This window comes from Micromys minutus (assembly GCF_963924665.1).
Source record: "Micromys minutus genome assembly, chromosome: 15".
NCBI lineage: Eukaryota > Metazoa > Chordata > Mammalia > Rodentia > Muridae > Micromys > Micromys minutus.
In genome coordinates, this window is record NC_137984.1 from 27,898,613 (window position 1) to 27,916,243 (window position 17,631).

At 44.2% G+C, this 17,631-nt stretch overlaps 1 protein-coding gene across 2 annotated transcripts in view; it reads left to right on the forward strand.

The window, feature by feature from the left end:
* Window positions 1-17,631, forward strand: part of PLD1 (phospholipase D1) — a 146,629-nt gene that overhangs the window by 40,093 nt on the left and 88,905 nt on the right. For both annotated transcript variants that reach the window (XM_080929213.1, XM_080929214.1), the window contains exons 6-9: window positions 1,648-1,713; window positions 11,450-11,508; window positions 12,861-12,953; window positions 17,202-17,354. In XM_080929213.1, coding sequence (XP_080785339.1) covers window positions 1,648-1,713; window positions 11,450-11,508; window positions 12,861-12,953; window positions 17,202-17,354 — 371 coding nt within the window. The remainder of the gene's footprint in view (window positions 1-1,647; window positions 1,714-11,449; window positions 11,509-12,860; window positions 12,954-17,201; window positions 17,355-17,631) is intronic.

Here is a 17,631-nt window from a genome sequence, read left to right on the forward strand (position 1 = left end):
TCATTTAAAAAAAATAATCATAATCCTGCTTCTTGGAAGGAGCAGTTATGGTCTGAAAACAGTGAGATGGAATGCAAGCCCAGGAGACAGAAGAGACAGGTCAAGGGCGTTTCTGCTGCTATCAAGGCAGGAGATAGGTTTATATTAGCATGTTAGTGGCTTGTTTTCATTTTTATCAGTTCTGTCTTCTAATCTGATGTGTGTACGCTGCAGAGAACACCTGACTTTTCCTTTGGAGTTGTCATCTTGTTTGAAATCTTTATAGCTCTTTTTGAGATGCATCTGCATCAGTTTGGGGTGACCATATACATGTGTATGAGTCCAGCTGCAGATGATGATAAAAATGAACACCTCATGATTTAAGGAAAGAGTGTGATTGGCGTGTGTTGACTGACATGTATGTGTAGATTGACATGTGTTGTCTCATTGCCCTAAGCCTGTAACCCACATCTCATACACACATACACACCTCAATGTGTTTGAACAAGGCAAGATACATTTTACTGGGAGGTCTTTTACATTTTTTTCCTTTTTTAAGAAATTTAGTTTATTTATTTATTTACTTTATGTATATAAGCACACTGTAGCTGTCTTCAGACACACCAGAAGAGGGCATCTGGTTTCATTACAGATGGTTGTGAGCCACCATGTGGTTGCTGGGAATTGTACTCAGGACCTCTGGAAGAGCAGTCAGTGCTCTTAACTGCTGAGCCATCTCCAGCCCAAATCTTCTTTTCTTTTTTGAAAAAAATTTTTTTTAAGTTGTAGTATATCTTTGAGTTAATTAAATGTTAAAGTTGAAAAAAATACAGGTTTGGGTTAAAAAGAAAAGATTTAAAGTGACCAATTCTGGAGTTTCTAGGGCTGTGTGTGGCTCAGTCGGTAGAGAGCTTGCCTAGAACCCCCAAAGTCCTGGGTTCAATTCTGAGCACCACATAAGCCAGATGCCTTGACATGCCTGAAATTCTGGCTCAGGAGGATTAGAAGCATAAGGCTATCCTTGGCTACATAGCAAAGTTGAAGCCAGCCTAGTCTACATGGAACCCTGATTTAAACAAAGAAACCAAACTTACCTATTATGAGTAATCTTGTTCTGATAAGTATGGAAAAATTAAAAACTCAGCACTGGTCTTGTCAACAGTAAGGTTAACTTGTCACCTTGGCCTAGGGGACAAGCCTCTGGACATGCTTAGGGAGAATTTTTTAGATTAGTTTTATTGAGGGGGAAGAACCACCTTGACCGTGATAAGCATCATTCGGTGAGCTGGGTCCTAGCCTTCACCACCCTGCCTCTGGACTGTGAACACAGTGTGATCAGACAGTCCCATTCTTGTGCCTCGGTGGACTGTGTCTCTTCAAACTGTTGGCCAGGATAAACTCCTTCTCATCAAGTATCTGTGACAACGATGACAGAGACAGCAGCTGCAAAGACCTAAGTGTATTGAAGGTTAAGTATTAGTAGCCAGAAGAGGTTTAAGCAGCACTCCAAGAGAATGATGGGTACTATGCAGACTGCCTCATGAGAGAGTGCAATAAAATGACTTACAGATGTTAAAATGACACTTGATGTCATCATTGTCACTGTTGAAATTCTCTGCTGACATGATTATGTTCAACTGTATCCAAACTTTTTTTTTTTTATTATAGAAGCAACTGGAAGATTACTTGACAAAAATACTAAAAATGCCCATGTACAGAAACTATCATGCTACGGTAAGTGCCCTCAGGGGTCTTGCGGGGACCTAGAAGATCCTAAAGGGTAGCTAACTTTTAGGTAATTTCATGAATGTAAGTACTTTGGGTTCCTGAGTTACATTAGATGAATGAATATGAAATTGCTTTGATGATCTAGATCCAGTTTAAAATGACCCTGCTATTTTTAAAATACTGAGCAAATCTCGATAATGTCTGTAGCAATAGATTGAAATGAAGCTGAAATGCTGCTGTGGGCTAGAAATCTGGAAATCAGACCTTTTCTTTTTCCCCAGGATTTTAGACTCAACCACAAAGCATTTCAATACACATTGTCAAGCAGGGTTGCAAGCGTACCCCAGATCAGACGGCTAATTTGATTGCCGTCCGATCGGCTCATGCTTTCTTGTGACAGTGAGAAGCATGGGAAAACCAGCGAGAGAAAGACCTCTTGCAAAAAGAACCGAGCGAAGGTTGGTAGACTTAGGAGCCACAAACACTGAGCCTGGGAGGGCTACAGCCAGCAGGCGGGAGGAAGCAGGCTTTGCCATGTCAGCAGAGAGCTGTGCTTTGAGAGGCCCCTGAATGGGGAGTGGGGCTTGTCAAAGATTAGCTTTCAGTTCTGCTGAGGTCTGAACAATGGCAAATGCCTGGATTATAATATTTCCTCTCTGGCAGCTCCGACTGCTTCTGTGAGGTTGTCCACAAAGGAGTGTTACACGTAACCTGTGTATGAATTGACACAGGTGTGGTTCGGCCTCTGGCGTAGAGCGTGGTGGACCATAAGCACATGAACTGAGGAAGGGAGAGGAAGGGAGAGGAAGGGAGAGGAAGGGAGAGGAAGGGAGAGGAAGGGAGAGGAAGGGAGAGGAAGGGAGAGGAAGGGAGAGGAAGTGAGAGTGCCTATCTCTGCTGTTTCCTGTGCAGGAGCTTCCCTATTACTGTCTGCTGGTCTCCCCATTCATATATACACACACACACACACACACACACATACACACATACACACTCATCATACACACACAGTCACACACACACTCACATACACACACATACACACTCATACACACACTCACACAACACTCTCACACACATACTCACACACACACTCACACATACATACATACACACATTCACATTCATACACACACACTCACACACTCACACACTCGATCACACACACACTCACACACTCGCTCACACACACACACACACACACACACACTCACACACACACTCACACACACTCACACACACAAACTCACACACAAACTCACACATACACACTCATATACACACTCACACACACTCATACACACACTCACACACACTCACACACACACATACATACAGACACACACTGGTGCTTCTACCTTCTGTGGTGGCCTGCCGTTCGGTGCCCATGGACTTGAGCCTTTCAATGTGTTGTAAGCCTGGAGACTAAGGAAATCTGGACATTTGGGTCTCACCTGAGACTCTCAAGAGGAGGGTGATGGGAGGGGTCTTATTCCATCTTGTGGTGGCAAAATCATTTAATGACCAGACCCCACTGATTTGAGGAGGAATGCTGCACGCAGCTGTGTTCTCTGAGCTCAGATGTGTCATCCCTTTGATGTAGATTCCTGCAGATGTGACCTAACTCCCACACACAGTGTCCTCATTCTCTTGCTCTTCTGCCCATGACTTGACTTACACCATTTCTCTTGGCTTAGAGTATTGCGTGTTGAGTTCAGTCTTCTCTGTTTCCAGCTGCCTTATTACGTTTTAAATTGTGATCTTGAGCAAGGAATATTTTAAAGAGATGTTTAGTTGTATTACTTTTTTCAGTCATAAAAATCTTTTAAAATTGAAGCCATATTATATGGACAAACCCCAGGGTACCTTATAATCACCACTTTGGGAGGAGAAAAACCATGTCACAACCTGATGAATGTGCCATCCTCACTTGTTTCCGATGCTTGGCCAGATACACCCTTCACCAGCTGAATCCTTCATGATTCACTGACATTTTTCTTCATGGTAAATTTCACCCACTCTCAGGACTGGATACAGAGACCGTATGTCATTTTGAAAAATTAGGTTGCTATCTATGTGTTTCCTGGAATAACCGAGAAGTAGTAAACAAGCCCCAACTACAAAGGGCATTTTTAATTAATTAATTAATTTTACAGATGTAACGTGCTTATGCTTTACAAAGCAAGCCTGTTTGGAGTTAACTCAAGTCTTTTTCTGTTCTGTGTGGTATATGGGTTCACATATGTGCATGTGTAGAAGCCAGGGCTTAACGTTATATGCCTTCCTCCATCTATCTCTGACTGTCCTTTTGAGACAAGATCTCTCCCTGAACCCAAGACTAACCCATTAGCAAGGTTGACTGTCTACTGAACTCCCCTCTCCCAGGTCTGGGATTAAAGGCATTAATGCCATAGCCACCATTTCATATAAGTGCTAGGGTCAGAACTCAGGTTTTCAAGTTGACATGGCATGAACTTTACCCACTGGGCCATTTCCTTAACCCTGAACTCAGGTCTTTAAAATAAACCATGGAAGTCCAAAACCTACCTAAACTAGCTACAATGGTGCATGCCTATAATCCCTGAACTCAGGGACCTAGAAGTAAAGCCAGGGAATCACAAAGCCAACTACATGGTTTGCGGTCAACATGGACTGACTTCACAAAGATGAAACTCCATCTCAAGAAACAAACAAAAAGAATACTGTCTTGGGAGCCTGTATTTTTTGTTTGTTAGTTTGTTTAACCAGAAGTTTGGATGATTCTCATCAGGAGGATTTGGTATGTAAATTACCATATTATGGCACATTTTGGCCCAGATAAAGGACTTTAAAGAACCAGGAAAGATTTGGTGTTGCGGCATCGGCGAGAGGGTTCAACCGGAGGGAGCTGAACTAGGCTTCAGAGCACTGGACTTCAGTTTGCTCAGAAGCATTGGAAGCCAGTCATGCCTGGTCTTCCTCTTCCTTTTGTTATACAGCCAGCCTTCTATTGACTTTGTGAGAATAGGTAACTACAGTGTCATCCAGGATCCTGAAGAGAAGATTTTTTTGTCTTTACTTCCTTCTTGCAGCTCTCACAGAGTAGCCTAGCATTTAAAGGGACTCAACATTAGGCTCCCCCAGGAGATAACCTCCTTCACTTCTCCTTACTAGCTTGTAAAATGGGAAAATGAGTGTGGAAGCAGAAATACAGCTCTCACCTCAGAGGGAGCAAGAGGCTTATCAGATACATTGGTGGGGACCGAAGGTAGCCAGGTGGCCACAAAGCAGAGACAAGCCTGATATAGGTTTAGGTAATGTTTGATGAGTCTCTCAACCTTTGGACTTGTGGGTGGCAAAGACTGCACTTTAAAGTTATGATAGTCAGAGGAAGTTAGGTCAGATACAGGGATAACAATGATCGGGTTTCAAAGGGAAACTTTGAAAGGGTCCCAAGATAACTTGACCCTGGTCTGCAACATTGTGTCCCTGCATAATTACTCTATCTTGTAGAATCCTCAATGTGAGGACAGCATTTCCCTCTTTCTGTTTTCCATTTTAAGAAGTATCACAGTGGGTCTCAATGTCTTTTGACACAATTTGAGCATTTTAGGTGCTTGACTGGAAAATGCTTTTCTCCCAGGGAATTAGAGGAAGTGAGATAAGTCACAGTAAATGCGTTTTTCCCCCTTAAGATTAAAATCTGGACGGAGAACACAAGAACACACAGTTTCCAAGAAAAGGCCATGAAGTGATAGGAGCCCATGGCAGGGGGCGCTCACTCTTGGCCGGTCCCTCCCTACTGAGATGCTTTCTCTCCAGGGTGGAGATTAGCTTGAAATCTTACATAAAACATCATAACTCCCTTCCCGGCCCTGGATATATACTTCCGAGTTCACTTCTCCCTCCCTTTGCAGGGCAAGTAAAATTAAATCCAGGAGAGGAATAGGTAAGGAATACAGAAGCACAGTTTCCACGGCAACAGAGAGAAGCTGTGCCAACTTGAAAAGGCTGCAGTTTCAAACTAAGTGTGTGTGTGTGTGAGTGTGGTTTTTCTTGGCTGATCCTTAGATCCTAGAGGGACCATAAGCCTTTGTCCAGCCGCTTTCTTCTTCCCATAGATTGGATGTCTTAGTCTCCTCTAGCTGTGTAGGCTGTTTTACTCAGGAAGCAGATATTCTTGGAGTACCTGGGCCTGCCTCTCCCTGTCTCAACTTGCATGTGGTCCTGCTGGAAGCTCTTGTCCTCCTTGTTGTGTCTTATACCTTCCTGGCTGTGCATCTTTTCAGAATTGCTACTTGAGGCATGAAAGGGACCTTTGAAGACTGTTCTCCTTTAGAAAAGACAATGCCCAGGTGATCAACAAATCATCTCCGCAGGTAGCAGGTACCTGGAGGATTTGTCGCTTGCTGGTTGGCAAGGAAACCTGTGTACTATAGCTTTTTAAGTATCTGGGCTCTGGCATTTTCTGCCAGAGACCACTTTCTACCCAGTGCCAAGAACATTTTTAATTGCATTGATTTGCAATTGCCACTTTTAAGATGAAACCAAGAAAGTATTGATTAGTGCTTTACGGAGTGAGATTACCCTGGGGAATACATTTGGATACATTGTTTTCAAGTCTCACTTGTGAGAAGCACCTGTCTCAGTAGAGGGTTGAATTCTTAGCATTGAAGAAACACTAAGAAGGTTGAACAACATAATCTATTAAAAGATTGTGTGCTTGCTTGTTGGTTTTGCCTCCTATTTAACCTTGCTACATTTGCTTTTCAACATGAAATATCTATTTTAGAATGCTTATGGCAGGGGAAGTTTCTCTTCTCTATCTAATGGTGTTGGCTCTTTCTTGAAATCTCTTTACTCACACTTCTGCAAGCTATTAAGAAAAAATCTAATTTTAAAAAAAATTTTTGGTATGCAGCTTTTAATTTAAGTTTTAAGTGCGTATGTAGAAGTTTGGGTACACATGTTCTACCACACATCCATGGAGGTCAGGTGTCTATTCTTTCCTTCTATTGTGGGGCCCTGTGGGGGACTCCGTGGGGAACCTCAGGTCCTCAGACCAGTGCAGCAAGCACCTTTACCCACTGAGCCAGCCTGCTAGCCTTTGTGTTGGTTTTTTGAAGTGGGGTCTCACTAAGTAGAGGCCTTGGTTCCCCTGGAATTTACTGTATAGATCAAGTTGACCTTAAACTTGTAGTAATTATCTTACTTCAGGTTCCTGAAGAGAATTCTAAATTTTAAATTAACACGCAAATGAGATGGCTCAGTGGGTAAGGAGTACTGCTACCAAACCTGACCTCCAGGACTCATACAGAGTAGGAGGGGAAGGAACCATCACCAAAAGTTGAAATCTCACACTTAGGAGCCATGGCAATCAAGGACACACACACACACACACACACACACACACACACACACACACACACACACACACAGACAGACACAAAGACACCCCCCCCCCCCCAATAAACACAAGTAATTTTAAAAAAGGAAATATTCATGTATGGGTGAACATGTGATTTCCTTGATTTTTTTTTTTTTTTTTTTTTTTTGATTGTTTGTTTGAGTCTGTGTCTCCTGTAGCACAGGCTACCTCCCCCCCCCCCCCCCCCGCTTGCTCTGTAATATTGGATGAACTTGGCTGAGACCAAAGTCTGGAATCTCAGGCATGCAGTACCTGCATACCATTGTTTATCTATTTCTGTTGTTTCTGGACTTGGATACGGGCTTGCTGTGAAGCCTAGGCTGACCTGTAGCTTCCTGAGTGTTGGGGTTACAGATGTGAATAACCCATGCTGAGCTTGCTTTCCTGGATCATTGCTTCCAAGACTTATTCTTCTGTTCCCTAGTTCTCTGATGTTAAACAAACCAGCTGTGCCTTAGTAATGGTTTGTTCAGAGGCAAACCAGCATAGAGATTATCTGTCTGCTCCTTGAAGTTAACACTGAGAAGCTGATATTTCTAAGTCACTACATTTTCCAGCTGATTTTTGTTTTTTCACAAATCAGACAGAAAAATGTGTAGAGCACAGTCATCACGTTTTATATGAGAAATGCAAACCAGAGACCTGGACTTTTAGAATACATGTTTATAGAAGCGCTGTGTGTGGATATATTCAGCGGGGAATTTTAAAAAGTTACTTAAACCCTTTTTACATTTGAAAAGTCTATTTTCAAGAAAGGCGTGCAAGCCTTGAACCTCAAAAGTCAGTACAGATCTGAGACAATTCTTGTTTTTCTTCTTTCAAGACTGATATTAGATATTTTAAAAACATATATAAACATTTTAGGGAAAACTGCTGTTTCCCTATGTTAATCCCAGTTAGAAACAAGGCACCTCTTCCTCAGAAGTTTTATGACTACTCTGTGATTGCCGGCTTCTCCCATACGACTCTGTTGCTTTTCTAAGTGTCCATCCTCGGGAGGATCTTTTCTGTGCAGGGTTTTCCTTTTCTGATTCACTATGTTGCAACGGATGACCTGCCATCTCCCCAGATGCTTGGGTTGCAGATGTTCACCACCATCATCAGTCTATGAGGTGCTGGGGACAGAACCCAGGACTCTGCTTGCTAAGCCAGCACACCACTCCTAGAGCGAACTTCCCAGCCTGTCTTTGCTTGCCTATCTGGCTGTTGCTGATGAGGTCCAAGGATCACTGGCACACCTGGACTTATACTGCTTTATAAAGAAACCTGTAAAGTGGGCACATTCCATGTTTAATTCTAGCTGTTGCAAGCGCCTTTTGAGACAAGCCACTGGCTGGTGTAAAACCCTGAGTGCTGTAAATTCCTCTTCCCTTCCTTCCCTCCCTCTGGGTTTGTAGGTTGCCCTCACCTCACTGTTTATGCAGGGAATACATCTGAGTAAGGGAGATGTTGAGCTGAGTATGGTGGTGCACATATGATTCCAAAGCAAAACAACAAATACACACACACACACACACACACACACACACACACACACACGGGGGGGGGGCGTACACACACATGCACACACATGGGGGAGCATTGGAGGGGAACACACAGATGAATGTTGAATGATATAGTGACTTTGGTCTGACTTGATATCGACTGCCCCTGGTTATATGGTTGTGGTTGCTTAGCTTCCCTAAACCGAGGCTTGGAAGATCAGAAGCCTTAGTACCAGATTAGGTTCCCTGACTGCTTTTATATGTTCCCTGTGTTAAGATATCTTTTGCAATGTATATTTCTGTCCCCCCCTTTTTTTGAGACTATGATAACCTTGTACTCATAATACAGCCAAGGATGACTTTGAATGTCTGGTCTCCCAGATTTTACCTCTCAAGTGGCGGAGGCCTGGTTTTATGTTCACAGCTTGTATTCATAAATTCTTACTTGCTACAGCCACACACACATGTGTATCCCCCAAGCCCCTGTTACAATTCAGGGGAAACATGTGAATTTGTAACAAGGACTCAATGGTCCATAGAGACTGAAAGATTTTTCTAGTCATGTTTTGTTTTGTTCTGAAGAAGATCTGGCTCCTCTTTGCATTGGGAAAATCATAATATCAAGTGGCACTTAAGATAATGCATGAAGAACCACTTAATGATGCATGCACATGTAAAAAATAAGTCTTAGTAGATGGCATCCTTGAGTCATTTTCTTCCTTCCCCACTCATTGAAAGTGATTTGACCAGTGAGGCTGGGAGCTCAGACCTGTGATCCCAGACACTCCAGAAACTGAGAAAAACAAGGTAGAGGCCTGGGCTATAGAGGGAACCCAAGTCCAACCTGGACAAGTATGGTTCAGGGTTCTGCCTCTCTTCTTGGGGTATCTGGAGAGGACCCAGTAAACTCCAGAGGAATGGGCAGGGTCTGTGGTCTGCATTTTCCTCCAGGCCTAGAGTCCAGTTGGAGTCTGCAGAACTCTGGTCTGCCCAGGAACGCTGGAATAGAGTCACAGATCTTAGAAAGGAGTAAAGAGGTTCAAGCAGCTGGCATGGGGTGAGATGTCTTAGTCCCTGTCCCAAGCCAGTTTCAGTAGAGATGGCAATGTTGGGGGCCTGAGCTCTGATGTGAGCCTCTGTCAGCCATGGGAGCCTGGCTGGCAGGTGGGTCCAAAGGTCCAGTGGTGGATGCGTTGTGGTAGAGAGTCTTCCCCCAGTATTACAGCTCAGTGAAAACAACCCTTGGTGAATAGCTGTGTTCTTTATTCCACATGGACAAGTATTATATGAACCTTTGGGAATGGGGTGGGACTTGGGGGATGGATACAACCTATTGGCTGAGGCTAAGGGATGCTCTATTTGCATGGAGAAGAATTCCAGGTGCTGAGCTACATTGGTGGTCGGTTACCAGGTTATGTGCTCTGAGGCAGGCACAGAAACAGGGAAGCAGACAGCCCCACTCCTGGAGTTCTCAGGAGGAGATTTAAATCTCAAGTTTTGAGATTTCTGGAGTTTGAATATGCTATACCTTGACAGTTCCAAGCAGTTCCTCTGACAGCATGGTCCACATGCCCCATAGACAACTACGTGAAACCCCGCCTCAAAGGAAAGAGACTTGAGAACGTGGCTCAGTGGTAGAGACCCTGCCTGGAGCACGTGAAGATCTAGATTCAAGCCCTAGTTCTGGGAGAAAGTCTTCTGCACCCGATGCTCCTGAATGTCTTCAGTCTTCTAGGCCTTTGTGATTTTCATCCCCCAATTTGTTATAGCATAATTGACCATCCTGTGAACCCCAAGATTGTGTTGTTTACTGGAGAAAAAAAAAACCTGTTTCTAATTGTGGTGTGGCTCAGCCCTAACATACACCTTTAATCCAAGAACTTTCTTGCTAATGGTAAACAGGATTATAAAACAAAACAAAACAAAAACAAACAAACAAACAAACAAAAAAACCCCAAAACAACCATAGGTCAAGAGACAGAGCAAGCAACCAGTTGACAGGAAGTGAACATAGGATTATTAAGAAAAAAAAAAGAGAGGACAGACAGACAGACATACCGGAAGTAGAAGGGAGGATCATTCCATTTTGTGGTTTGGGCCAAGGCATGAGAAAGGGGTTTGCTTCTGGAGGATTGTTTGAGGAGGAAGGTCAGCTGGGCGCTTCCTCTACCTCTCTGAGCCAGCAGGCTTTCACCCAGCATCTGGCTACCGTCTTTGGTAAAATTGAACGACTGAGATTTTGTTGAACACCTCTTCTTCCTTTTCTCTGCAGCTACATCACTCTTTTCCATCCCCCCTCGGGGGGGGGGGGGAGCTTGTGCACCTTAGAGATTTCCTTATCTTCTAGGCGCTACCATCCTTCACGCACGCTTTGTTTTGTACGAACTGTGTCACAAAACCCTTTCCTCTAATAACAACATATGAAAGGGGGTGTGAGTAAAGTCCCCTCCACAGCCTCCAGACACACAACACTCTCTTGGTTGCATTTTAATTATACATATTTTCATTATGTTTTATCGGAAGCAAAGTCTCACGCAGCTGGGGCTGACCTTGAACTCACTTCACTGTGTAGCAAGCTCAGATCTTGAACTCCTGATTATCCTCCTTCCATTTCCCAAGTGCTGTGTGTCAGATGCACACTACCATGCTGGGCCCATCAGCTTTTGCTTAGCCCATCCTCTGTGCAAAGGGTCTGTTACCCACCTAGTCTGTGGAGTGAACAAATGCCTGGTGGCATTTAATACATGGCTTTTGTCTTTTCCTTTTTCCTCTCCTTCTCCCTCCATGATCCTTTCCTTCTGATCTATTTTGTTTTCTAAAGTGTTTTTTGTTTGTTTGTTTGTTTTTTTAGACAGAGTTCCTTGATATAAGCCAGCTGTCCTTCATCCATGATTTGGGACCAAAGGGCCTGTAAGTTCCAGGGTTGGGTCTTTACAGATAAAGAAGCTGGTGGATTTGAATGTCTGATGCAGCAGCTGGTGACTTGGTTGGGAGCCACGCCTTCATGGGATTCTCCCACCAGACTTTGAACAACTACAGTGAGGAGCTCATGTGAAGCAGAAACCCTGTGGGAAATGGTGGCCGTAGCTCGCCCAGTTTTTTCTTCTTCTTCTTCTTCTTTTTTTTTTTTTTTTGGTGTGCTGACCCATTGTAACCAACCAATGGGAATGTTCAATATACATAGTCAGTATCCTCGCTGGAGTGAGGGATCAAATACACAAGATGCCTTCTCCCAACCACTCTGCAAGCTGTTTACAATTAGTTACTTAAAAATAATACCTTGTGAGATGTATACATGCACAGGAAATGTACTCAGTGGCTATTTTCCCTTCACAATAATAGGGCTTGCTCGTATGAAAAAGCTTACCTTTTTAATGATTAATATTAACTATTTGTATATGCATGTGTGTGCACAGGTATCTACATTTACATGTGGGTCTCTACAGAGGCCAGAGGAGGGTGTCTGATCCCTGGAGGTGGGCTCACAGAGGCTGTGAGCTGACTAATGTGGGCGCAGGTCCTCTGCTGGAGCAAAAGTCTTTTTACCCACACTGAGCTGTTGGTCCAGCCCCAGAGCTTACAGTTTTAATTTTAACTATGAGCAATGATAGTAGTTGTTTCAAAATTAAATATTCTTTTCTTAAATTGCTGTTTTTGTACATTTTTTGAAATCAAGATATTAGGTTCCCCCACCCCTACCCCCAGATAGGGTCTCATGTAGCCCAGGTTGGCTTGGAAATCTTTTATGTAGCTGAGGCCAACTGTAAACAATTGATTTTCCTATCTCTACCACTCAAATTCTGGGACGATAGGTGTATGCTACCAAGCCAAGCCAAAAAAGTCACCACGTGCACAGCCATGAACTCTGGCCCGATTTCTTCATTATGGCTTGGTTGATAGAGATGTGCATGAAGCCATGTGAAAATGTGCTGGACTCAGGGTGGGGTGGGGCAGCTGCAGGGAAGGCTTAGCATTCAGGTTAGGAGCCGGGGTGCAAAGATCCTACACTGTATTGACAAAATGGCCCACAAATGCAGAAAGGGGCCTATGTTTGACAGAGGGGCCTATAAGAGTCTCTGCTGGTGTGGCCAGGCTGACAAAGAGCAAGTGGAAGGTGAAGATGGGGAGGGGAGAGAGTAAGTTATGGTGAGAGTCCATGGGTGGTGTTTACGGCCCCAGACTGTGAGGCTGAGTGAGCCACTATCGAGCCACGTGTGAACTCTAAGTGTGAACATGATGACTTAGTGTGCTATCTCCTTCAGGGAAGGAATGATCATGAAAAGATCTGGGGGACACAGGATACCAGGTGTGAATTGCTGTGGCCATGGAAGAGCCTGCTACCGGTGGTCGAAGAGGTAGGACTTGAACTTGGGGGTTCTGTGTGTTTGGTTGAATAGACTGAGCATTTGGGTGTTTGAGTCCTAGCTTGACGTGATTGGTTTGAGATGTGGTCCAGTCTGGACTCAGCCATGATGTGGCTAGCTCTAGATGAACCTGGAACTCCTGGTTCTCCTTTTTCTTTTAATGCCAAGTGGGGCATTAAAGATGTTTACCACCATGACCAGCTCTCAGACTATAGGATGAGTTCTTGAAGTGACATTAATTTTCTAACTCGGCTAGTTCCCGAATGATTCAGACAAGACCTTTGGTTTATTCAATAAGCTTTAAGCACAATAACTGAGCAGCTGTTCCTAATACTCTATGCTTTCTAGCTACTTCCCCAGCCAACTGCTCCAAGTTTCTTGCAGTTTAAATTGCCCTGGCTTGTTCTGTTCCATGTATGTCTCCATGACAAAGTCCCTTTGTGACTCCTCTTCATGCCCAACCTCATGACGACCTTCTTCCTTTTTCTCCACCTCATGGCCCTTCTTTACTGGACCCTCACTTGCCTTGTGGCCAGCTTCTTCTCCCATTCTCTTCTCTCTCAGGCACCAGGCTAGGACTGGAGTCCAGCCTTTCTATCTCCTCTGCCCAGTCATTGGCTGTTCAACCTTTTACTAACCAGAGATAACTGGGGAGCGTTCTTTATACCACATTGACACAGGAGATTCTTCAATATGCATAACAGTCTATGTGTCCAGACTATGACTAGATCTCGGGGCACAGAAATGAGCATCTGAATACACAGAGAGCAAGACTAACCCCCAACATCAGGCTTGACCTTGCTGTATCTGCTTGGAACATAAGCAGTGGTATACGAAAGCCGGAAACTTGCACTTGAGTTGTCTTCTTGCCATAAACTGTACAGAACCATGGGAAGAGGCTGACCTAAGGGTACGAGGGTGTGAGGGAGCTAGCTCCAGAGACATTCTCAGGGAGCAGTATCTTGTGAAGACAGCTAGAAAGAACAGGGATAGGAGCCCCAGGAAATCATGGATGATACAAACTCGCCATGCAAGCAGGAAGAGGATGGAGTTATAGGGTTTGGATGCTGCCAAGGCCTTTCCTCTCTAACGGTGGCATCTCCTAGAGGTGGTTGTTCCAGACTCATGTGGCCCTGATGACTCTTTTTTCTAGGTCATGTGTTATGAACCAGCCACAGCTTTCTACATGTAAGTTTTGCAAACCAGTGAATAATTGTTTTTCCTTCCTAGAGACTCTGGGCTGCCAGACCAGACTGGGGGACTCATTGGAGTCACTGGAGGCTCCTGACTCTGGCAAGGGCCACCTTGTTACATGACTCAATGTGCCTATGACTATTGATTGAATGACTCAGTCAACAACTGAACCGTGTGACACTGGGCACACTGTCACCTACCACAGTAAAATTACTCTAGGTGATTCTAACACCATACACAGCACACAAACAATACATAGACCTAACAGGAGATTTCAACATTTAAAGTAAGCTCACAAATGAATCCTACGGAAGCTGCTAGCCACCGTAGGCATTCATGAAGCTCTGAAGAGAACCAGGTCACACAAAAGTGAGGAAGCAGCAGAGTTGTGAGAGTCTTGTTGGAAGCCCCGGGCACTGTTATGGCAAGGGTTTGGGGTACATCATTGGTCATGGCCCTAGGAGTCCAGTCAAAGGTCCCCAGGACCAGTTCTGAGCTCTGACACCGCCTTGGAGACAGCAGGGAAAGATTCTGTTACTGATACAAACTTTGGAAGGAATTATGTTTCAGTTAAAAAAAGACTATCTATGATTCTTCCTGGAAGGAAATTTTGTCCTTTTAAGTTTGGCAAATATTTGGGTGCAGACTACAGCCTCACATCCTGTGTGCACGCCCCAACTCACAACTGAGGAAGTTAAAATAAGAGACGTCATTGACAGGTGACAGTGTTCCGAGGACAGAGTTAGTACAGAAGGTTCCCATATAAGCTGACAACTGATATTGAGGAGTACTGAGAGTTACTTCTAAAGCTGACAATCATTCACCATGTTTATTTTTTACTTTTTGCCTCTAATTCAAAAAGCAAAGACAGTAGATCTCTGTGAATTTGAGGCAAGCCTGATCTATATGAGACCCTGTCTTATTTTTTAATTAAAATTTTTGTTCTGTAAACTATCAGAAGCATTCTAAATCACGTATTTATTCTGGACAAACTGAAGTAGGGTAGACATGGGACGGTGAACCTCCAGTCAAGTCTCACGATGGTCTTGTTTCAAGGACAGCTCAAGAGAGAGAGAGAGAAAAGTTTTAAGTGGGAATTAATCCCCACAACCCCCATTTTTTCAAACTTTCTCTGTAACCCAGGTTGGATTGGAACTCACAGCAATCCTCCTGCCTTCCAAGTATTGGGATTATAGATACCAGCAACCACACCCTGACAAGACCTTTTTTCTTCCTTCCTTTCCCTCTCCCTCCCTCCCTTTCTCTCTCCCTCCCTTCCTTTCTTTCTTTCTTTCTTCCTTTCTCCCTCCCTCCCTTCCTTTCTTTCTTTCTTTCTTTCTTCCTTTCTCCCTCCCTCCCTTCTTTTCTTTCTTTCTTCCTTTCTCCCTCCCTCCCTTCTTTTCTCCCTCTCTCCCTCCCTCCCTTCCTTTCTCCCTCCCTCCCTTCCTTTCTTTCTTTCTTCCTTTCTCCCTCCCTCCCTTCTTTTCTCCCTCTCTCCCTCCCTCCCTTCCTTTCTCCCTCCCTCCCTTCCTTTCTTTCTTTCTTCCTTTCTCCCTCCCTCCCTTCTTTTCTCCCTCTCTCCCTCCCTCCCTTCCTTTCTTTCTTTCTTTCTTCCTTTTTCCCTCCCTCCCTTCCTTTCTCCCTCCCTCGCTTCCTTCTTTTCTTTCTTCCTTTCTCCCTTCCTCCCTCCCTCCCTTCCTTCTTTTCTTTCTTCCTTTCTCCCTTCCTCCCTCCCTCCCTCCTTTCCTCCATTCCTTCCTTCCTTTCTCCCCCACTCCCTCCCTCCCTTTCTTCCTTTCTCCCTCTCTTCCTTCTTTTCTTCCCACTAGAAAACCGGGAGGATCAATTCCATTTTGGCGTGCCATCTTTCTAAGTGTCCTGTCCTTTGTGGTTTGGTGTTGGCTTGCTGTGACCTTGATGATGTCTGTTTACATAACTGGATCACATACTTCCTTTACCTGCCCCATCTCCTCTACCAACCAGGAAAGAGACAGCTTTCCTTTGGGTATATGAAGACCCAAATGTCCACAAGACTAAGAAGTCAGTGCAGATTTGTCCACATGACGGCTCCGCTCATAGAGCCCAGTGGAGTACACCTCAGCTGGTAGCTTTAGTAAAGAATTGTTCTAGGTGATTTCACATGGATCTACTTATTTTCAGGGGGGAATGGGGGCTCTTCAGCCGTCAGACCCTCACTGTCACCTCAGCTCATGTCTGGCTTTCTCCGCATGCATGCTCTAGTCACACTTGCAGTATGCAAACACTTCAGCCTCTGTGCTGCCTATGGAGCAGGGTGACCTTGACCCTGCTCCTTCCTATCCCGGCTCCCGTACCAGCTCTTTGCTGCCAGGACCAAGGATTCCCCCCTCCCACACCCAACCCATCAGTCCTCTTCCAGACAATAGGAGTGCCCACCCACTTATCCAGGAAGGACCCTGGTTCCTTTGGGAGCAGACATTGGTCTGCTTTATTTTTCTGCTAATTTTACAGTAACTCCTCCATCATGAAAATACAGAGTTACTGAGCAGAATGAAATGCTTTTGAGAGCTACTTTCATACTGTTAAGCATCATTTGTTAACGATCCTTACACCAGAAATATTTTGAAATGAACGACAGATATGTGGAATATCGGACATAGTTATTAAATTTTCTGTGCTCACTCACCTTTCACCATGGTTTATGTGAGCAAACACCACCCCACTCCTCCATTCTTCAGTAAGGGGCTCTTTAGTGCTTCCTGCCAAGCATCAGTCTTCTTAGAAGGAATGGATTCTTTTTAATTGCTTGATATCTGTGCTCAGACAACAAAAAGGCTTGTTTTTTTGTTGTAATTACTCTCCCCACTAGGAACCAGACCCAGTGCCTTGGGCTAGGTGAGCACTGTGCTAGCAAGCTAGCTCTTGTTTCACGGTGATTTTTCAAAGGCACAAACTCCTACATGAGACATGGTATGTCCTTAGTCTGCCAGAGTGTATTCTCAGGACTTTAGTTGATTCTCTTGCTTCTATTACATGGGTTTGAAACCTCCTGTTGTCTCCTTCCAGGTGGTTGATAGTGAAAGACTCTTTCCTGCTGTATATGAAGCCAGACAGCGGGGCTATTGCCTTCGTCCTCCTTGTAGATAAAGAATTCAGGATCAAAGTGGGGAGGAAAGAGACAGAAACGAAATATGGACTTCGAATCGATAATCTTTCCAGGTAGAAATTTTTAATGTTTAAAACATTTTCTCCCCGAGTCTCTTTCAGGTCAAAGTTTTCTCTCAGCTGTGATGGAGGAAACTATGTTGGAATGTTAGTAATTGTTGCTTGGGGCTCATTCTCGATCAGAAGGAACAGAACTTACCTTTGCTGTTGTCTGTGTGTTTGTAATTAAAGATTCATTTTATTTGATCCAAGATGCCTGCAGAGGTTTGAAGGGGATATGGGATTCCCCTGGAGCTGGAGAACAAAGTTTGCTACCCCATCTACTAACTTG